The sequence below is a fragment of the Rhinolophus sinicus genome, chromosome 3, assembly GCF_057876585.1.
Source record: "Rhinolophus sinicus isolate RSI-liver-muscle chromosome 3, RSI-T2T, whole genome shotgun sequence".
NCBI classification, from domain to species: domain Eukaryota; kingdom Metazoa; phylum Chordata; class Mammalia; order Chiroptera; family Rhinolophidae; genus Rhinolophus; species Rhinolophus sinicus.
The window spans coordinates 110,515,850-110,538,717 of NC_142503.1; the positions used below are offsets into that span (position 1 = coordinate 110,515,850).

The window sequence follows — 22,868 nt, forward strand, 5'->3', positions numbered from 1 at the left end:
TAGAGTAACCTTGTTCTACTTGGATTTTTGACTGTGGGTGTTGGCGCCGCTTGTTCAAGGTCAACTGTACAAATGGAGGTCTTTTGTAAAAGCAAAGTGGTGTAACAGAACTTCAGAAAGGCAGGAGATACTTGTATTTGAAAACCTGATAAAAACGAATGATTTCTTGAAAATTGTAAATAGAAATTGAGAAGAAAGCACATGGAAGTAGACAGACTGCCTTAGTAGTAGTATTGCTTGTCCAATTAATAATAGATTGTTGACATGTACTTTAAGAGAACATTTTTAGTGAGAAGTCTGCTAACTGGTTACTGTGTTTTTTCCCGTTTGTATCCCCCTTTCCCAGGAGTTGGTGCTGCAGTCATTGACAACTACCTTTATGTAGTTGGTGGTCACTCAGGGTCTTCCTATCTGAACACCGTGCAGAAATATGACCCTATCTCAGATACGTGGCTAGATTCAGCTGGCATGATATACTGTCGCTGCAATTTTGGATTAACTGCACTTTGACAGTGTGGGCTCGTGGAAACTGAAGTGATGAACCTGTGCCGCATGAAAGGATGCCCAATTTCCCAAAACCCCAAAACTGCATTGCTTTCTTTTTAACTTGAAGTGGTCTGAAGACTCAAGGGTTTTGTTGGGTACTTTGACAAGTAGCTTTGGCTGTTCTTGATTACACAGTGAATCAATAATAAAAAAAAAAGGGAAAGATCTTGCCAATTGAATTGTGCACTTTTGCCCCCTGATTCTGAAATAGTTTTGTGTTCATAAGTGTACATGTGGAGAAAACTTTCCTGCCTTTTATTATTTTAGTTCTCTCTTTCCTTGATACACACCAGGTTTTAGGTGAGTGATGCTTAGATGTTCGAGTGTATTGAATGACTGGACACAGTGCTGATACTGTCCGTTGGGTGTGAATTCATAGGCTTCACATTCTAAATAAAGGGCTGCTTTTTTTGGTACTTTTAAGGGGTATAAATTATATACCATTGTGAGTCACCTGGATATTCTTTCTGCTAAAAGGCTTAAGGGCTGGGGATGTAATAAGTTTGCAAAAAATGCTTTTACTCTCATGATATTTGGGGGCCTATTTAAAGAAGAAGTCAGATACTTACTGTTTCTGCCTTTTTTATATGGGCAGGTTAATGCTGGATGAATTAATTTACTTTTCCATCTAAGCTATGCTAAGCATGGCTAGAAAGAGTTAAGCATATCAGTTTAATATTTTTATAGTAGTACAGGACACTTCCCAGTGTTGATGTAAATATGTGACAGATGTTTAGAATCACCCTTAGTGCATATTGATTTTTTTCATATATCCTTGTAATAATTTCAGGTTTTTAAGACCATTGCTTTTTCAAAGCGTTCACACATAAAAATGGTGCTAACTGTAGGAGCTATTACAAGGCTATAAACGATGTTCTTTTGGATGTTCAGTGTGAGATATGCATGACATGTTTTGATAGTATTTTCATTTTTATTGGCTTGATTCATTTGTGCTTATTAAAAACATTAGTAATTATACTAATGTTAACATCCAAAAATTACCTAAATGCCTGTTATGCTTTTCATGGTTCCTGAATAGTGATTTAGAGAGACACATTCTTTATCTTCTTGTGCTAGATATTACATGTCCTTCTTAAAAACAGAAACGGAAACGTATGCATTAAACATAAAGCACTAGGCAATTAGTTATGCATTACTTTGTACACTTCTTAGGTAACTGAATATTTTAAAGTTACTGAGTAAAACTGGAACTCAATGTTTACTTTAGTAATGGTTCTACATTTGGTTCTACTTTGACTAAAGAAATATCTTTTAAAGCAAATCATTTGCTATAGCCAAGTGTCAGCTTATTTAAAAGAGGTGGTTGACTCATTTTGTTTTAGCATGTTTAAGAAATGTCTATTAGTCTTGAACACATTACCTTGCATTTTATTAGGATATTGGTACTTTTATTTTTGGTACTGTAGTCATTTCCTTTATCATGGCCTTTTTTTTTTTTTTTTTTTTTTTTACCCACCCCCATCTCTTTATAGTCTCTGCAAAACCAGTGTATATTTTGTTTCCTATGAAAAATTCATACTGCATTCTTAAGTGCCATAATGTTCTAAACTATTGTTAAGAAGCCATTTGTAATTATACAACGTAAGTTCGTTTGTTAGCATATATGTTATTTCTTGAAAACTATTTATAGCCAGGCAATTTGCGGTTTTCCTTGTTCTTCCATACACTGCTAGTTGTAGATTTAAATATATACTACAAAACTATGTAAAAATCATCTTTAATCATAAATGCTATCATGCTTTATGAATATTTGCACAGATTATAAAACCTTGCAAGTGATTTTTAGTTTCTTCTAATTAAGAACTCAACAGGAACTACTAATAAAATTGACAGGCTGAGTATTTTCTGTATTGCTTTGTTTAAATAATGATATATAGCAATAACTTTTTAATTGATTTGAATAAATCTATTGAATAGAAACAAGGTGCACTATTGTGATTGGCCTAGACTTTATTTAAAGAAAAGCAATTTAAAATAGATTCTATCACATACTTAATTTTAAATCCCCGACTCAATTTTCTTTCTATTTATATCAATGAAATCGTTAAGTACATCTTATTACTCTATTTTTAATCCTTTCTCCCCAGAAGGGAGTTTGAAAGACTAGAAAATTATTTTAATTGTAAACATATCTATACTATACATTTTATTTTAACAATGTTTTATTCAATGTATCATCCCCACTATCAAATTAGTATAAAATAATCATTTGCTAAATTAGATCAAAGACATATACCTATATTGTTTTGGAAAAACCTGAATTTCATGTTGAAGAAGAATAAATATAAAACATTTGGGGCAATAGTAGGAGCCGTATACCAGAGAACAAATTACAAAAACCTGTGAAAGGAAGAGAAAAACCAAATTTAGAACTATTTCAGGTTTGCTAATCCTATTGTACTGTTCATAACAAGAGGCATTAATTTGACCTGACAACTGATAACTTTACGATAGGGCCTTCTTGTACAGATTTGTGACAATTTACAGACAAATTGTGAATTTAAAGCCACATGTTTCTTACGTTGAAAAGGAAGGATAAAGATATTTGATTATAAATTCCCAGGGTTAAAGATACTAGAAATAATTTTATTTCATCAAGCAAGGAAGAGACAGCTATTTAAGATTGCCCAGAAATATTTTTGAATAAAGTGACTGTGGAAATAGTAATTGTCTAATTACTTGGAAGATAATCACCTTCTATAATGATTTAATGAAGACTTAATGTTTGGCTGTTTAATATTTGTTGAATATAGTAATAGAATTTAAGTGATTTTTAATGTAGCCCAAAGGATATTTATGTAAGTTCCATAGGTTACTGCTAATACTGTTTCAATATGAATGAATATTAAATTATAGGAAGTGGTATCAAGTGATAGGAAAATGGCATTCATTAGGTTTTGAAAAATTATTTTGATAGTTTGACAAATATGGCGGGTCAACTATGTGTATGAGATACTGTGCTATAGGGGCTAGAAATCTAAAAAAGATGCAGTCTTCTTACTCAAAGAACCAAATATAGTGAAGGAATTCTGTACCCAAATAACTATTATGATAAAGTGTGAATCTAATTCCTTATCTCCAACATCATAAGATGTAATTAGAGACCCAGTTTATGTATAAACATTTGTGTCCTTTAGTGTCCAGTGTTTTATTGATATGAAAAAGAATTATAGAAAACTTAATATTTATAGAATTCCCAATTTCCTGGAATTGGATAATATATTTTCTAGTAGAAAAACAAAGTTATAGAAACTTTAAAAAAGTACTTAACTATATTATCAAGGCTCTGGCTGACATTGAAGGAAATATATGTACATACAATGCTATGTTTTCAGTTTTGGTGTTGGATTTCTGGTATTGTCACCTAAGTGCTCATTTTCAGGAAAATAAGATTCTACAATAAATATACTGTTTAAAGTTCAATAAACTTGTGAGAACCTCTATAACCTCTGTAGTCAGAAAGTTAAGAAATTCTAAGATGTCACATGTCAGTTAACATCCAGTTCTATCTTTTAACTTTTTTCCTTTGTAAAACAGCACTTTAAATTAGACATTATTTAATTAGATAGTTATTTTATGGCTGGATATATATTGGATTTTCACTCACAGTATATTGAGTCAGTGTTGAAACATATTTGAGAAGAGTGAAGGATACAGTAAGTTTTAAGTACTGTAGGTTTACAAGTTTTCTTACTGGTATGAATATGGAGTTAAACAAAAATCCAGTTTACATCTCTGCAGAGAGAAAAATTGTTATCCATATGTCTTTTATATTACACATATTTAACTAGAGATAATTTATTGTTAATTTTGTCAAGTTATCATGTGTAAGTCCCATTTATTTTAAAATACCAAGCAAAAAGTTCCAAGTTTGCCTTAAAATACAAGTGAAATTAAAGAACTGGATGATAATGCCTATATTTTTGCCTTATGAATTGTGCTGTACCATAAACCAGAGATGGTTTTGATTTTAACAGGATTCTGAAATATTGTAGATGTAGAGTACTAATAACATATGTACTCTCTTACAAAGAATGTGATCTAGTTGTGGATTATGTTAATGTTTAAATGTTTTTGTATATGTATTTTACCTCTGAATATGTATCTTTTTAGCATCAGGATTTCATTTTATTTTTGTTTACATAAGTGGCATTTAACTTGTTGAAGGTTGTATTCTTTTGTCTTTTATTTTTGAAGTTATTTGTGTGCACTATTGTGGTAATGCTCTGTAATGACTATGGTTAAATTTCATTTAATGTGAAACGTTTAGAATAAATTTGAAAAACATGACTTTCATGTGTCAATTTTTTGAACTGATCCAGGCTAACTTTGTTATGCTCAACTCTTACGTTCTTCTAGTTAACGGCCACAAAAGTTGCGGTGGGTGTGGGATAGCCACAGGTTCAGGCACTTACTGAAGAAACATTCTTTAACAAAGCAGGCACAGAAGAGTTCTGTTTTAAGTTCAATGCAGTCCCAGCTTTCTATCCCTTTAGATTTTCTAACCAGCCTTGGAAGAAAGGTTTACCTGAGGCAGACAAGGAAACATTCCAGAAGATTCTGTTACCTTTATGGCCAGCAGCAGGAAATCAGCAGTCCCCCTAAAGGAAGATGTAAATGGGATTGTGCCCCAGGCGCCATCTTTAAGAAGGTGTAAACTATCTACCGGGCTGAGTACATTCAGATAACCTGTCCATGCAAGGATTGGAAATGTCTCATTTATTTGGACAGTCCATAAACTTCTAAAAAGGGGCTTTTACTCAAATTCTTGGATTTTAATGTTTTTTCTTAGTCTGAAAATCTTGGTTTCTATCAACGTTAACATCATTACCTATTTGATTTATCTTAGAACATATTTCTAATAGTTTCACGATAACTATAAATAAGAACAATGAATGCAGTTCAGATTACTTTGTGATTTTTTTAAAAAATATTTTATTGGGGAAGGGGAACAGGACTTTATTGCGGAACAGTGTGTACTCCCAGGACTTTTTTCCAAGTCAAGTTGTCCTTTCTGTAAGGCTTGCTGCGAGCTAATGAAGCTAAGAGTCAGGTGGGTTGAGAAAGGTGAGTACTTTATTCTGCGCTTCCGGGCGAGGTTCCACCGGTCTGCAGACAGGGCCGGTGAAGTCGTGCCCAGGGCAGAGTGAGGGAGGCATATATGCGATTTTTGGGGTGGGGGTTGGCTGAGTGAGGTGGCAGATGAGCAGTCCCCCAGCGCAGATCGGGTGCGAGCAGCTGTATCCAGAGTTGTGTATCGCACCAAAGGTCTGCTGCCCCTTCAGGGAAACGCCAGGGGCCCCAGTTTCCATCATGTGAGGAGGGGTATGACTTGGCTCCTGGCCGCTTTGACCATGCCCATAGCTGACCTAACACTTTCAATCTCAGTTGTGGAGGGTGCCGGTCAGCTTCAAGTTGTCCTTTCAGTCTTAGTTTGTGGAGGGCGCAGCTCAGCTCCAGGTCCTGTTGCTAGCTGCAGGGGGTGCAGCCCACCATCCCTTGCGGGACTCGAGGAATTGAACTGGCAACCTAGTGGTTGAGAGCCCACTGGCTCATGTGGGAATCGAACCGGCAGCCTTCGGAGTTAGGAGCATGGAGCTCTAACTGCCTGAGCCACTGGGCTGGCCCCCTTTGTGATTCTTTTTTGTGCTTAGAATATATTTCAGAAGGATAAACAAAACACTGGTTTTACAGTCAAATTAATATTTTTATTTGGTTAAAGCATAATTATGCATTACTGTAACACTTAGGTTATTTCCATTTATGTTTTAATTTCTAGGGATATATTTTATTTTTAAATTATATAAAATATTGACCCCAGCTATATGGGGTTGAAACTATATGAGGAGATGCATTCACAGAAGTTTTGTCTGCATTTCCATCTCCACTCTGTTTATTTTTATTCCCCTGTAGGTAATCATATTTATAACACGTTGATTCCATTGTTTCATTTTGAAAACAAGTACGCCCCCTTCCCCATTTCCTTATGATTAGCATACTATAAAAATACTTTTTTCAACTTTTTTTCACTTAATATATTCGGGAGATTATTCCATATCAAATTATGGAGATAATTCTTATTCTTTTTTGCAGTTACATATAGTACATTACTGTCTGGATATACTATAGGACTTCTAAGTTTACTGCTGATGGACAGCAGTACTTTTATTTACAAATAATGCTGTAATGAATAGCCTTGTGCATTTGTCATTTTGTGTTTTGGCATAGACTTAAAGCAGGAACTGCTGGGTCGAAGGGTAGATGATACGTAATTTTGCTAGGTCTTGCCTGTTTTAGTCAATTCAGTCTGCTATAGCAAAATACCATAGATTTGGTGGTTTATAAACAACAGAAATTTATTTCTCACAGTTCTGGAGGATAGGAAGTAACAAGTCCAGGTGCCACCATTGGCGGTTTTGGTGAGACTCTCCTCACGGTTATAGACTGCTAACTTCTTATTGTATTCTCACAGGGCAGAGAGTAGAGAGGGGAAGAGCTCTCCTGACTCTTGTAAGAACACTAATCTCATTCATGAGGCCTCCATCTTCATGGCTTTATCTCATCCTAATTTTCTCCCAAAGGCCTCACCTAATCCCCTCACAAGGAGGCGGGTAGGATTTCAATATATGAATGTTAGGGGGACATAGTCCTGTAACATTGTCCAACTCTCTTAAGAGGCATTCCCATCAAAGACAGGCAAGAAGAAAACCTTGTAGGCTGTTTTTATTAGCTTGCCTACTCAGGGGCTTGTTAAAAGATAACACTTGACCTCAGGGGTTTTGTTTGTTTGTTTTTTGGCCCAAATTATGTCTAACATTGAAATATAAAGAAATGAAAAATTTCTAATTTTCAGTTTACTTGAAAGCTGCTTTATTTAAATCCTTTATCGAGCAAGGCAGGATCTGAACAAGGCTGGACCAGTCACTTTTGTCATTGTGATCACGAAGAAAGGCTTGGGAAGGATATTTTTGTGTGTGCCCTGAGGAGAGTAAGGAGTTTAAAGAGCAGTGGTCCTAGAATCTACTAAAGTAGGTGGTTCCCACTAAAGAGGACTTCATGTGTCAAAAAGTTTTAGAGCCAGATTTTAAAAGATTTTGAATAAATGATTCTGGACAATATCTGGTGGATAATCGATTTTGAGCAGGAACAAGACGGGATATTTCATTATTATTTAGTATCTATGGAAATTTGAGCTATTCACTTTTCTCTAACTTTCACTTTCACTTTGTTTTTGCATTTCAAACTAATTCATGAATTTAACATTTTTTTTGTACTGTTTTAATATAATTTGTTCTGAGCTTAATTGCCACAGAAATGCCAGCAATGGTTTTCAGCCCGCAAACTTGAAATACCCACACAGCATTTAGTTCATTTTCGACAGCAGCTCTGCTCACCTACTAATTTCACTTCTTAAAGAGGTATCTACAATAATGGTAGCTAACACTTGAATGGTGCTTATTACCACGTACCACACTGTAAGTGTTATACGTAATAATTCATTTGATCCTCACCACAACCTCATTACATATATTCTGTAATTATCTCCATTTTGTAGTTGGAAACGGGAACAGAGAGGTTAGGTAATAGGCCCAAAGCCACACAATCAGTGACAGAGTCCAAATTTGAACTCAGGCAATCTGGTTTTAGAATCCAGGTGTTTAATTGCCATACCCTTGCCTCTCCTTGGTAGCATAAAATTCAGTCATCTAGGACTGATGATAACAGATAATCCAGTAGTGGCGTGATCACATATCACGATTCACCCGGAAAGCCTGCAATTCCTTTTATCTTTTTTCCTGAGTGAAAAAATGTCCATCCTGAATCAGGTCTTCTGGCATTTCCATAAGCTCTCTAGGGACAGGAATTCCTAACCCTTTTCAAGAGAAGAAAGAAAGCATAGAGAAACCATGAGGGTTAGGGAAGCAGATGAAGAAACCCGAGTTAATTTACAAATATCATTTGAACTGGGATGTTGGCAGAGAGCATAGCTAACCTCACCAAAGATGTCACCACTGAATGTTAACCCTACGCAATGAGTGTGTATAGTGTCAGAACAGAAGGAAAACTGAACTTGGCCTCACTGAAATTGTGAAGTTAGGTTAGTACTTTTTAAAAATTTTTGCTGATTAATATTTTTATTTATCGCATGTTGAAATAATATTTCAGATATCTTGGGTTAAATAAAATATACTATTATGATTATTTTGTTTATTTTTACTTTTTTTCAATTAAAGTTTATTGGGATGACAATGGTTAGTAATGTTACATAGGTTTCAGGTGTACGATTCTGTAATACATCATCTATATATCACATTGTGTGTTCTCCACCCAGAGTCAGTACTCCTTCCATCAATATAATTATATTTGACCCCGTTTACCTTCATCTACCACCTCTCTCCCCTCTTACCCTCTGGTAACCACTAAACCATTGTCTATAGGTTAACAGTTTTTAGGCCGGCAAGTTCTTTCTTTGCAGTTCTTTTACATTCCATACTTAGGAGCTCTGCCACCTACTGTTCATGAAGAAGACTGCAAGAGTTGGGAATCCACAGTCCCGGCCCTCCTCAAGGGCTACCTCATTCACCAAGTACAGTATTTAAGAAGGAGCTGTCCCAACGGCCCTCTCACTGTCCTCTCAAGTCTCTTACCTCTTATCAAAAGTAGAAAATATTTGAAAGTATTAATCCTTGTGAATTACTTTAGCTACAACAAATATCTTTTTAAATGTGATTGTGTCTGAAAATTATCTTTAGTTTTAGGATTTATGGTAATGGAAATTAGAGGTGGTTAGGCTTTGGGGGTAAAGGTAGAGATAACAGGACCTTACAATTGCCCTTCAGATCACAAACAGAACAATCTTTCCTCCACAAACCACCTCCAGGAACGCTAGGCTGCAACTGTGAAAGGCCTATTTTCAAGACCTCACAGCAGCTGTCTGCTGAGCCACCCCTCCTCTGACTCTCAAAGCCTCAGGTGCTTACCCTGCCATAGTACTTCCCTCTGTAAAGTCATCATTGATTGATGTATCTTTCCCCTGTCTAGACATGTATTCAACAAGCAAATAGTAACTAGTAAGTACGTAAGAAGTGAATGCTGCGGAGAAAGTACGGTGTTTCCCCGGTCTTACATTATGTAACACCCGGTCTCGTATTAATTTTTGCTCCAAAAGGCACATTAGAGCTGATGGTCCGGCTAGGTCTTATTTTCGGGGAAACACGGCATATCTGATATTAATTTGTTCTGGCTTGTAGCCGCCCAATCAAGTTTAGCTTGCTTGGACAAAGATTTCTCTAGCCAACCATTTCCTCCAAGCCTTAACCTGGTTGCTTCTTGGCTTGAGTACAGGTCAGCTTTCCTGTTTCCCACTATCTTCTCTCTTCCTCACCTTTCCTTCTACCCTAAAATTCTCATGTTTAATGTGCAGAGCTATTTGTGTCTACTTCCATCCTTTTCACAGACTCCCTAAGATAACTTTTTTCTACTTTACCTTAAAGCAAGCTATCATGCTCAGTGTATTTTAATCTTTGTTACACTCCTCTATTGGGTTAATAGAGAAACGAAATCTACAAAATATATTTCATTGTATCATTTTGGGCTCAATTTATACCACAGGGTACGTATTGCTTCCCAGTTCTGGCACCTGGAATACTAGTTTTGAGATGTAGGTAGAGGAATGTAAAGAAATGGCATCCTTCATAAAATAAAATAATGAGTTCTTGAAGGTTTAAGATGAAAGCTTCTGAAGGCAAGTAAGTATCCAAGTATAAGGAAATGTCTGAACAGGTGGCCACAGAAGTTTTCTTCAGTCTCACTTTCCTCTCCAAGTTTGCTCATGCTGATTGATTATTTCTATCACCTCTATGGCAGCTCCCAGAGGCATACTCATACCCTTGTTTCCTCAAAGCCCTAACTCCTTGATTCTTGGTTCTCTGCAGTACTGGTCATGCTGGATTTTTCAAACAGGCTTCACCAGTATGAATCAATGATTATCACTGTGTGGAGAAATCATGACTATTTTCTTCTTTACTTTTTTTGGAATTGCTGATTTTTTTTTTTTAACTGATTTACATGTTATTTTTATAATCATATTAAAAATGAGACTACAAAATTCAAAGGGATAACAAGTAATGAAAATGAAGCTACGAACAGCAGATTTCTAATTCGACTATGGCTAACTTGTCTGCACAGCTAATTTGCTCCCTAAATTCTTGTTCCATTCGACATTCTTTTTGAGGGTCTTGTCAGAGCAGCTCACTTTTTCATTTTCAAGAGATATTCTTCTTGATACCTTGCATTAGACCTCACTGAGAAAATGGATGGACTATAGAACTGATTGCTCATTGAGGAGAAATAATCTGATATACATCCTCACATAGTTATCAGCATATAAAAAATTATCTGTCTGCAGAGATTCCCTACTAACTTCTTCCTCAATTTTCCAGAGATAGAATAAAAGGTTATTTTCCCTGGAATCAAATTAAATTTGAAGTTAGAGCCTGTCCAGGTGACCAGATAGTGAACCTTGGGGCAGCTGGATAGGTTGGAACCCGTTAGTAGAAGTAAGGCATCAGGTTGTTGAGTTTCAGAAGCTTTGTGATTTTAGCTTTTAATGCAGGAATAATTTGATGCTGATTTTGAATGTTAGAGCATTAACAGAAGATGAGAATATGAATGTTTGCTCTGGCTGTAGTTTAGTAGTAGTTACTGTAGTCATTTTTACATAAACTGGTTACCCCTTGTGCTTATTGTACATTACAATTATTTTCAAATAATTGTCATTAAATCACTTAATTATAAAACCAAACTGTTGATTTGCTCAACACATACAGCTCTTTGTATCCTAGTAGTTATCGGCTTATATAGCTTAGGTGTTTGCTCATACTCTAAAAGTGAAATCGAATATGGAATTTACCCTAGGAAGCGTGCAATGCATACCTCGTTATCTTTTGTTTCTCTTCCTCTTTGATTGGATTAGAGCCAGTGAGGCCTCAGATATTAAATCAACTCTAATGATAAATAATAAAAAGCCACTTTGAAGGATAAATCTAAGTAAGATTATTTGCTAAGTTGGGAGGGAAAAGGTTTCTTTTGCTGAAGATAGGCAAGTTGGAAATTCCTCCTTAAATATGCTACATTTATTCTTTATCCCTTTCTGAGACCAAGGTTTTAAAATCATTTTTGCTCTCCCATTGGTATGTATAGTTATAGTTTGTGGCATTTTTATGAGAAATATATTGATTATTCCCTCATTTTTTGTCACCCCCTCCCAATTTCTCTAATGGTTGTAATGAATTTTCCATATCTTCCCCTTCACATTCTGCAGATAATCTAGTTTAGTTCATTTTTTTTCACCCCTATTTGATCTGCAAGGAATAATTTCTTCTTTCTAACCAACCAACCACCAGCATAACAATACACTACCTATTATCTTTAAACTCCAACCATCTGGGGTCCAGAGGCATACTTGAATTCCATTACACATTCAATCCATTACTGATAGGAGCTACTGCCTGAATAATTAGAACAAAGATCTGAAAAGTTCATTAGTAAAAGAGACTATGGGAGACTTGCCTGTACATGAAAGAGGTAGAAAAAACGTTTTTTTATTAGCATGTTCAAGGTAGTCAAGATTTTAACATTTAAATCCTCACAACAACCCTGTGAGGTAGGTAAGTCATTGTTTTGTGATAAACTAGTATTTCAAATAAAGTACTATTTCTAAAAAAAATAAATATGCATTAGGAATAATTTTGTTAATGATACCATTTATGTATATGCTAGTATTTGTTTTTTTTATACCTTGATTCATGCGATAAGGTGTCCCCAGAAAAAGTTCACTGTAAATCAAATCCTATTTAAATACATGTGGGAAACTATTTAAACAAATCCTGGGGATATGGGATTTTTTTGTAAAATAAATCACTATTTTAAAATCATATATAAAAAAGGAATTTTCATAGTGTTTGCTCAAAATGAGGCGTTCTCAGCAACGTTTCACTTATATTTATCCATTCTTCAGTAAGTTGTCTCAATATGGCACCAAGCGAACGTATAAGACTTAATTTATTGAGTTAAACCTTAGAAATTTGGTGTATGGCAGTAAACTGTGGTGTCATGTAGAAACCTCCAAATGTACTGAGTTCAATTTCAACCGAAAACCTAAGGTGGATTGTCTGTTGAAATGTAAACACTAAAAAAATGGTGATACAAAAAGTATTTCCCTTGAGAATAGTACTTAATTTTTTCCTTTAAATTACAAAAAGAAGAGAGATCTTAGGATCTTTGAAAAGAAACATTATTCTGATAACTATAAAATTCTAGTGATTTCTATTGCAAATCAAAACCTCATGCTGCCAATTTACTACTTACAAAGGAACCAGGAGATGTTACTCCCAAAATTTAAGTTTATGTTTCTCTGTGCCAATATGACTTACTAAGAAAAGAAATATTCTCAGGTACCCATTTCCTCCTAAGTATATGTTTAAAGTACATTTCTATTGTAAATCCAACATTAGTAAACATCCAGTTGCCTAATTTTTTTTATAGGTGTCTTACCTGCAAAATAATTTTTTTATTGGAAAATTTCCATTACATTTAATTATGACATAAATGGTTAGATTAGTTATACAACTTATTTGTAATAATAACTTTAATTAAGTTTAGGAACTTAGTTCTAACACTTAAAATCTGCTGGTAGTTAATAATTCTTCAGCAAGTGGTTAAAAGAATCTGCCATTATAAAGAAATAATTCAAGCCCAGAAAAACATTCTCACCAAAAATTTTTTAAAATTGCTTCAGGGAAATTAGGCAAAACAAGTAAAATAGACTAAGCCATCTATAAACTTGTACATTCAAATACATACTAGATCCAACAGTGCACTTTGGGTTACAGCGAGGTAGGGCAAAGAAATACAGTCAGATACATTTTGAACTGTTCAATTTATATAAACTGAAACATTGACTTGTACCAAGGTTTAATTTGGATATCCATTAAAAAAAAAAAGAAACTCAGAATTCAACTGACAAAGTATTTTCTTGCATTCAAGGGCAGAATTGTAAAAAATCTTTGAGGTACATATAAATAAAAAATACAAAGGCTATACGATATATTTCATTTCAACATAAAATATGCTTGTATAAAAATAACCCAGGATATAGAAAAAGGAAATGTCAATGTTTTTGCATAGATTTTCTATATAAAACATTTACCTGGGGCTACACACTGGAAAATACATCTCTGAAACTAGTATAGTTGAACTATTTCCTTGGATACCAAGTACACACAAAACCCTTCATCTTGCAGAGCATGGGCAGGAGGGAAAACAATTTCATTTAGCATCAGTCTATATTTATTTCTCTGTTGCTCGAATATAAACTAATGATGACAAGAGGAGAAACTCTGGGGGTTTATTTAACAAAATTAAATTCACATTTCTGAGGCCATCATAGTGCATCCAATGTCCATCAATCTGGAAAGCTGCAGAATAATGATGTTCCTCTTTGTTAAATAATGTGGCACCTTCCAACAAATACCTGTAAGTTCAATGACAAAGTATAGCAGAAAGTTACAATACTTGTTCTTAAGATAAAACATTCCTTAAATTCTTAACTAAGGAATAAAAATATGAGATTGTTTGCATTCTATTCCTTAAAAAAGACACCCATCTGTAAAACTCATGTACTATAATAGGTAATTTGGAGTAAAACGTTTAAGAATTTTTTAAACTTATGTAATTTAAGAATTAAAAACATATGTCTTAACTCATAACCTGTATGGTTCTGTTAAATAAGAGAAAATACAAACCAAAGCACATTCAAAGGCAAAAAGTTGAAGAAAGAAACCTGTATGTCCTAACTTGTATGCATTATCTACAATAATGACAGTAACATTTTCTTTTTAAATGACGACCTCATACTATACACTATTTGGACTTGAAATACAAATAATAGCCAGTAGGTACTGTTAACTATGTATCAAGTACTATCTTAAACACTTTACATGTGCCATCTCATTAAATCCTCACAATAATGGCAGCAGATAGATACTATGCTCTCTGTTTTATAGATAAGAAAACTGATGTGTAAACTGACCCACGGTCACATAGCTTGTAAAGGGTGGGGCTGGGTTGGAACACAATTCTGTCTATTCCATAGTCCAAACACCTAACCACTACGTACACTGCCAGCGACTGACTCCCTGTAGTAGATTCTGATCTTATTCAGGATACGTACATTTAGAGATAGCTATGATCTTTTCAACAGTATTTCTATAAGGGCTGGTCAAAGTCATAATAGAATAGCAGAAAAGTATAAAATAAATTTATGTTTTACTAGTTTTTTAAAGCAAATAAACACCTACTTGTGATCAGATAAATCCAAGTTATAGGGTACATATGCTAGATCTTCAGATTTCCAATGCTGCATATTTAAGACAACAAAAGGGGGTGCCCCGTGGCAGAAAACTCGTTGGGAAAATTCTCTTAAGCCACCACACCTAAAATTGAAAAAAGGCATTAACTTTATTACACTTGGAACAAAAACTGCCTTTTATCACTTCTGGGCTGTCTTTATTACTTCATTTCATAATAGCATAATTATCTATTTTATGTAAGAGTAATGGTGTGGCTATATTAATACTTTATATATCTATTACCAGAAGTTTACAAGCTGTGAGATTCTATATACAAGAAATGATACTTTTAAAATTCCAGGAAAAGCTATTTTATCTAAGCTTAAAAAGCATGTAACCGTCTTCTGAACTGATATGTAAGCTTTTACTTGTAGATACATTCTTCTTTCTCTAAGACGGTTTCAAAGGGAAGTAGTGGCAGGGAGAGGAATAATATGATTCTTACAGGCCTCTTTAGACTGGATAAAATTCCCTAATTGCTTCCTTTGCCATTAGGATGAAGCAAATTCTGTTTTCTTATTAGTACTAGATATTAAGCATATGGATCAGAATACAACAAATACAATTATACAGTAAAATCTTGATTAACCGGAATGCTCAGGGTACAGTATTTTGGTTAACAAACATTATTGACTAAACTAAGTTAACCAGAAAATCATTTTGTTTCAGTATTCGTTGCTAAAATACATTAGTTCACTTTTGGAACCTAAGTACAATTAACTGAACATATTTTATTATTTCCTTCTTCTGTGACTGATTAGCTGTAAGATCATCCTTCTAAATATTAATTCTCATTGTACAATACTATAGATACAGAAAGTAAGAGACTGGGATGAATATATTCTTTCCGCCCCTTTGGATTTCCCTTTTTTTTTTTTTTCCCTTTACTATGTTAAGTTGTTATGTTAAGTTGTTTTGGTTTTAATTTACCTTTCTCCTAAATGGAGAGTGCTGAAAATATCCAGTTAAATGAGGGTCCCGATTAGCTGGGTTATGGTTAACCAAGGTTTTATTGTACCTACTCAGCAGTGGGGAAAAAAAGAAAAGGCATTTGCTTTTTATTCATCAATTAACTGTAATATTATATTCTATTTGATTTGATAATGACAACACAGAGTAAGATAGCATAGGAAACTAGAAGGTGTTAAGATTCCAAAAACATTAGGCTTCCTATATAATTACTAGTTGCTATTTCATAAAGAATTAGCATCAAAGAGCTGATCAGTCCAGGTTTCTTTAGAAACAACACAGAAATACTTTCATTTTAAATGCCTATCATATACTCACCCATGCTCTTCACACAGTTCAATCTTGGAACAGAATAACTCATCCACAGCCAGTCGTATTAAGTTCCCATGTGGAATTTCTTGGGGAGGACTACAACAATTGCAAAATGCATGTTAGAACTGTTTCAACATTTTACAGGTAAATACATTACTAGGATAACAAAATTTACAGGTCAATTCATTATTAGCAAATCAAAGTATAACCTCTGTTACCATGTTTGTATTTCCTGTAGATAGTATGGAAACCAGTTGAACTTAATAAACGTTAACGCGTGAAGCTTTCCAAGAAACATTAAATCTTTCTGTAAACTGATCCTGAAATATGCAGTTGTTTTTACTTTAAAATTTTTTCCAGAGGATTCAATGGAGGGGATTCTTCAATGGTTTAGGGGGAAGAAAGTAGGACGCAGAATAAGGATAGCAGCCAATTAGTTACCGGACAAAATGCAAGTGGAAGCCATTGTTGGCCTCAGCTACCTGATTTGTTTAAAAAATTTTTCTGTGTACTTCAAAGGTTGTTTTAAATATAGGATTAAAAAAATAGGCAAAAGCTTTAAAATTTTATAGAGTATGATAAAAATATTAAGGCAGCATAAATATTAGTATTAATATATGGTTATTAATATTACATTATAGTTTCAAAACATATATAAATTAAAATACTAGTAAAAAAACAAGACAAATTTCTGAAATACTTTTGAATCCATGATGATTTAGAGTAATAGCACTTTTTCCCCTGATGGAAATTTCAAAATCGACATCCTCATGTCAGCAATGCAGGAAAATGGACAAAATGTATTCCACAAAAAGAGACATTAATTGCTAGACTCTAAAAAAGATAAAATATCTTCAGCTTTCCATAAGTAGTATGATATTATATTAAACTAAATATGGTATAAAGAAATGTGAATTTAGTAAGTTAGGGTATGTGATGTACAGCCCCCAAAGAGAACAATCTTATTAGGTTTTTTTCTGGACCATAGGGCCAAATACACTTTCCAACAATGTGTTTGGGTCTTTTTGTCCTGTTTTTTTTTTTTTCCCCACTAGTAATTATCCCTTTTCCAGCTCGTGCCCCTGGGGTGCTTTAATATTTCCCAACGCTCTACTAAAGCTTGCCAAATTTGGCTTTCCTCTCTGTCATTTACCACCTTGGAGGTCTGTCCCCTCTGAAAGGCAAAAATACATAGCAGGCAACCAGCACTTTGCCTAGTCAGTGAAAATGCTTGTCACATCCACATGCTCTTCAGGTATTAAGATTCCAAGTTTGGGGTTTCTGTCTATAATTGTGCCCTGGCCATAATGAAAAAGTACTTTCAATCTTCTTGTTCATGTAGAACTAGCCTACTCCAATATATTGGAAACATATATTAGATACAGTATTAAGTGTTCTTTTTTTTTTTTTAAGATTTTATTGGGGAAGGGGAACAGGACTTTATTGGGGAACAGTGTGTACTTCCAGGGTTTTTTCAAAGTCAAATTGTTGTCCTTTCAATCTTAGTTGTGGAGGGCGCAGCTCAGCTCCAGGTCCAGTTGCCATTGTTAGTTGCAGGGGGCGAAGCCCACCATCCCTTGTGGGAGTCGAACCAGCAACCTCATGTGGTTGAGAGCCCGTGTTTCAAACAACTGAGCCATCCGGAGCTCAGCGGCAGCTCAGCTCAAGGTGCCATGTTCAATCTTAGTTGCAGGGGGTGCAGCCCACCATCCCTTGCAGGAGTTGAGGAATCGAACCGGCAACCTTGTGGTTGAGAGCCCACTGGCCCATGTGGGAAATGAACCGGCAGCCTTCGGCGTTAGGAGCACTGAGCGCCAACCACTTGAGCCACCGGCCCCTTAAGTGTTAAGAAGTTAAATTTGTGACACGAATTATCTATAGTCACATTAGTAAGTTCAAAGCAAGAGCAAAATATTTTGCACACTGAATAATTCATTATTTTAAACGGAAATAGTTATCAGTTGGTTTTGCAAATTTTTTGTTTCCTTAATTTTTTTATTCAATGACAGTTGACATTCAGTATCATCTTAGTTTCAGTGTACGGCATTGTGGTTGGACTGAAGTAAACTCTTAAGATGTCTGGATGTTTTTGTCATGGGACCAACTAGTGTCTTGCATTTGTGTAGTTGCTTTATGTATAAATAATTACACAGGGTCTATACTTCATTAAAAAATACTATTTCAGCTAAAAGTGACAAAACAGACTTTAGACAACTTACTTTATATTAATTGTGCGCTGCTGATCTTCTTGCACTCGAGTTGGGCATCGCCAGTTGGAGCAGTAACTCTCTTGTATGGTAGACATGAGATTTTCAAGATTTTTTGTAAAATTATCATGTTCATTCCCAAACAAATCAATTATTAATGAAGCTTTATGAACTTCAGATTTATATTGCTGTTTTTCCATCTTGTCCCAAATCCAAAGCAGCTTCACAGTTGTAAAACTGTAGGTGTCCATTAAATAAAGAAAGCAGTCTACAAATTCTCTGCCTAAATGAAGAGAGAGTTCCCTGGGAAAATTTTCATTTTCATTAAGAATGACATATAGTAACATCAAGAATCCATCTATGGTGCAGGTATTTTTCAGTCTTATTTCGACATAGAGTGGTGTACAGGATACTGCTTTGCGGCCAGCTTTGATAGTAAAAACACCTCCCCAAGGAAGAACAGGCCTCCAAAATGAGCGATCTTGGTTATAGTTATTTTTAATTGATGCTTTGATCTCTTCAAACAGTGTCTTCATCCTGCATTTTAAAAGTTAAAAATAGAACACGTAGATTTGTGACTCCCTATGTTAAATGCATGATATGTTTAAATGAAAATAAAGCTATCTAAAGATTTAAATTAAATTTGGTTAGATGACCTCCCAATGTAACAAAAAAATTTTAAAACAGTTCAACATATGTGGCATTTTGGGGGCAATATACACGGTCTTTGAAAAGACCACTTAAGAAGCTATTAGGTTGGTGAATACAACATTTTTTTTTGAGGTACAGAATGGCCATTTGATAGGCCTTTATATAATTATACTGTAGATTTTATCTGTGATATAGGAAACCCCTATAATAAAAAATCCTAAATGAAAGTAAAGCTATTTAAAAATACAATCTAAGTTTGGTTGGGTATATTCCTAATGTAAACCTCTTCCACTCTCCAAAATACAAGCTGTGCTTGATTTTCTTGTTGTAAGTGTAGTTTTACTCATGAAACTGAGACTGTAATGGAATCCTTATTTGGGCTACAGAACAGCGGCCAATTAACTCTGAAAGACAAATGAAGAGAACTTAACTAAATATTAGTACACATAATACAAAAATCATTTCTATGAAGTTTGGGATTTTTACTTGCAATTTAGGACCATGCTAGATATCCTATAATTTGAACTAGAGACCATGCTGTGAAGATCTGATTCAGAACTTGCTAAGTATCCCGATTCCCTTCTCTGCATGTCTTGGGAATGAACTGAGGTGTCCTCCGTATTTAAATTGGCACCAGTCCTCCCCGAAACCTTGAGGATAGCTAAGTATTTTGTTTTTAACGTAAACGACAATATTCTAATAAACATGTTTATGCCATATGTATGTTATGTAAAGAAAAATTTTAAAAATTAAAGAATGCTGTTTTAATGAAACTGAATTAAAAACTTGCTTTACTTTACTTGGGACAAAAAATGTCTAAACGAAACACATCACAGGGTTTCCCAATATATTACTTATATGGAAAAGTATATTTTTATGAACATAGGGAAGCATCTGAGGAATAGGAAAAGAACAGTGAGCGACTGAGGTCAGTGTCTTATTTTGACCCTCTTTTCAAGTGCCACACCCACTCAAGCACAACATTAATCCAACACTCAATACTGCAGACCTGTGTGTTTTATTTGTGTGAGAAATTTAGTTCAAACCGATTTTGCAATACTAGCAGACTTAAAATTCAGTTCTACAATATATTAAACATACACACAGAATTTTTGGCTTGGAAAAAGATACTGTATACTCTAAAATATTCAACACTGTATTTAGTCTGAAGTGTAGATGTTTATATATAGTCAGTAACAGGTTAGCTTAGTCAACCAATCAGGAATAAGAGGGCGTGGCAAATTTGGAACCTAGGAAAACACAAACTCAGTTTTTTCTTAATAAGAACTGACTCATTTCCGAAGCAGATTTGAAAAACCATAAGACACTCAGATACTTAAAAAGTGAAAATAACTTTCTTCATGATTTATTTGTTTAATTTTAAAGAACTTTGTAGCAAGGTCATAAAATAAAGAGCTTTAGCTCAGATTCCTAAATATTGCATTGGAAAGGAATCGTAAATCTGTGTTGTTTTTTTCCAAATTATTTTTTGGACATGACCAAATGAAGAGTAACTATAACTCTGTAAAGAAATAGTTATATTCTAAGAGAATTACACAATTGTATAATACTGTATATATGTATACTATATATACTATACATGCATTATATACATACATATGTGTGTGTGTGTGTGTATATATATATATATATATATATATATATATATATATATATATATATATATATATATATATATATAAATGAAACTGGCCTTGTTTTGAAAAAAAAAGAGGGTAGAGAGGATTGAAAGAATTAGAGGGCACTTTACCTAATTTCGGCCTTAACATGGTGATTTCTCCCAAAGTAAATTACAATAAAAATGACTAACATGGAGAAATGGCTGTTAAAAAGCTTTACTTAAAATTGTTTCGAGATTTCACCGCACCTTAGAATACTGTTCGTTAGGCACTGTATTAGAAGCCCTGGAGAAGGTATTCTGCTGTCTTTCTTCTCCTGCCTCAACAGGCCTTCCAGTTTGAATAAACCTGCTCAACTCCCCCGACCTCTTATTCCCTTGGCAAAACACTTTTTTTTTTTTTTTTGCGGTCATTTCCAAGGGTACTCCACACTGGCCATGAGGACCAGACCCTTTGCCCAAGGCACTGAATGCCGGACCCCTTAAAAGCTGGGGAGTCCTAAAGGTCCCCTCTAGAATCAGCGCTCCGAAATAATCTGAAAAACAGCCATGCGCTCCCGCTCGAAGCAGCACGGGGCTTCGCTGCAGGGACCCGCTGAGCGCGGTGGGCACCCTCCGCGGCACCCCGTGTTCCGACCACGCCCACCCTGCCCCAGGCCCGCTGCTCCCGGGAAGGCCTGGCGCAGAGAGCTGGCCCCGCACCGCGGGCGAGTCCCCCAGGTGAGGCGTCTGGGCGCCCTGTCTGCGTCCGTGCAGTGGCCCCGCAGAGCGCCTGGGACTGCGGGGAATGAGCGGGAGGGCCGGGCCGTGGAAGGCGTTTCCACACCCGACAGTCTCCGTCCACAAGGAAGCCGACTCCTCGTACCTCCCCGGGGACCGAAAACCGCCGGTGCCGCCGCACCCGTCGCCGCCGCCGCTTGCTCATGGAGAGCCCGTGCTGCCGCCGCCGCTGCCGCCGCCGCCCCCGCCGCCTCATCTACTAGCACCGCCGGCTGTCTCGGCCGCTCCAGGCATGAGTGCTGGGCTCCGGCACGGCCTCCATCGCAGCCGCCGCGGCGGGAGCCACAGCAGCTCCCGCGCCCAGGCCCGATCCGACCGGACCCACGGAGCCAGGACAGCGGGACGCGTAGGTTCTTATTACGGAGGAAGATTCGGCCTGACCTCCTCCCCCCTCCCCCCAGACCCCCAGTTCCCAGCCGCCTGACGGTGCAGATGCGCAGGCGCGAAGACGCCCTGGCCAAACGTGCGTGTGTCTGGTGTGTGTACAGCGTTCAGCTTCGCCCAATGGGAACCAGGATCAAGGGCGGGGGGCGGGACCTCGCAGAGAGGGGCGGGGTTACAGTGTTGGGGGTGGATGGAGCAGCCGGAAGTGGGCAGGGTTTGCACGGAGGCGGAGCTTTGTTGGCAATCGCGCTTGGCTATTTGCGGTTTGTACCATTTTGGGATCTTTCTTGATTTTAATTTTCTTCTAGGTCTTGTATTCTCAAATTCTTAACTCAGAAGAGAAAGTTTTGTGTTTTCAATAAGTTATAATTATTCAGGCTTTTGATTTAAATATATATTTAGGAAAAATTTGAATTAGTGGGTTAAATGATAGCGTTGAAGGTAATAATTGGCCAAAATGCTATAATTTGTAATGGAAGTTGATGCCATTTAAATAAATAAGATAGCTTTATCTCATTGTAGAGATGAAAAATATTTGTTTTGAAGATGATAAGACCCCACACATTAAGGGACAGGAAATTTAAGTTAGAGTTGCTATGCTAGAATCTGTGGTTCAACCATGAGTCCTGTTCAGTAGGCCCTAATTCTTGTCTCCTCCTTTAAAGAGTCAAATCCCGCATGGCTCTGCTCTCGGAGAACACAGGCCACCCTGGGAAACTACCTCCTCCCGCAGATAGAAATGGGATGCTGTTGAGATTTTCTCCCATCTAGCCATTCAACAAATAAGGATTGTCTGGAAAGTGAAGCTCAGTCTCCGTAATACACAATTCGTAGAGCTCAGCGCCAGCCCAGCACGTCATTGTGGTCCTTATTCACAGCCCAGTTCTGGCTGAGGTTGGACGCCTTTTTGACTAGTGTGATGGTCAGCCAGGGCTATAGCAGGGACCT

General features: G+C 36.1%; 2 protein-coding genes across 4 annotated transcripts in view; one reads left to right on the forward strand and one right to left on the reverse strand.

The window, feature by feature from the left end:
• Positions 1-4,857, forward strand: part of KLHL28 (kelch like family member 28) — a 31,051-nt gene extending 26,194 nt beyond the window's left edge. The window contains exon 5 of one of the 2 annotated variants that reach the window (XM_019751715.3): positions 347-4,857. In XM_019751715.3, the coding sequence (XP_019607274.1) occupies positions 347-510 (164 nt within the window). In that variant the 3' untranslated portion in view covers positions 511-4,857. The remainder of the gene's footprint in view (positions 1-346) is intronic. The other variant, XM_074328186.1, reaches the window with a different exon arrangement.
• A 7,282-nt stretch (positions 4,858-12,139) lies between these two features.
• Positions 12,140-21,760, reverse strand: DORIP1 (dopamine receptor interacting protein 1). 2 transcript variants are annotated; one of them, XM_019751708.3, is made up of 6 exons: positions 21,622-21,760; positions 18,479-19,003; positions 16,266-16,355; positions 15,909-15,996; positions 14,928-15,062; positions 13,963-14,101 (listed from the first exon to the last, which is right to left on the reverse strand). In XM_019751708.3, exons 2-5 carry the CDS (start codon positions 19,000-19,002, stop codon positions 14,973-14,975), a joined length of 792 nt encoding a protein of 263 aa, XP_019607267.2. In that variant the 5' UTR covers position 19,003; positions 21,622-21,760; the 3' UTR covers positions 13,963-14,101; positions 14,928-14,972. The 2 variants fall into 2 exon arrangements, with proteins under 2 accessions (XP_019607265.2, XP_019607267.2); XM_019751706.3 differs by lacking the exon at positions 15,909-15,996 and having other exon boundaries at positions 12,140-14,101.
• Between the last annotated feature and the right edge of the window lie 1,108 nt (positions 21,761-22,868).

What these genes read in the sequence shown, in the direction of transcription:
- DORIP1 (XM_019751706.3), bottom strand. Translation starts at nt 19,002, where the DNA reads ATGAAGACACTGTTTGAAGAGATCAAAGCATCAATTAAAAATAACTAT. An exon ending in CAGCGCACAATTAATATAAA is followed by an intron (nt 16,356 to 18,478) that starts GTAAGTTGTCTA and finishes CAATTGTTGTAG; the next exon opens with TCCTCCCCAAGAAATTCCAC. An exon ending in TTGGATTTATCTGATCACAA is followed by an intron (nt 14,102 to 14,927) that starts GTAGGTGTTTAT and finishes TTGAACTTACAG; the next exon opens with GTATTTGTTGGAAGGTGCCA.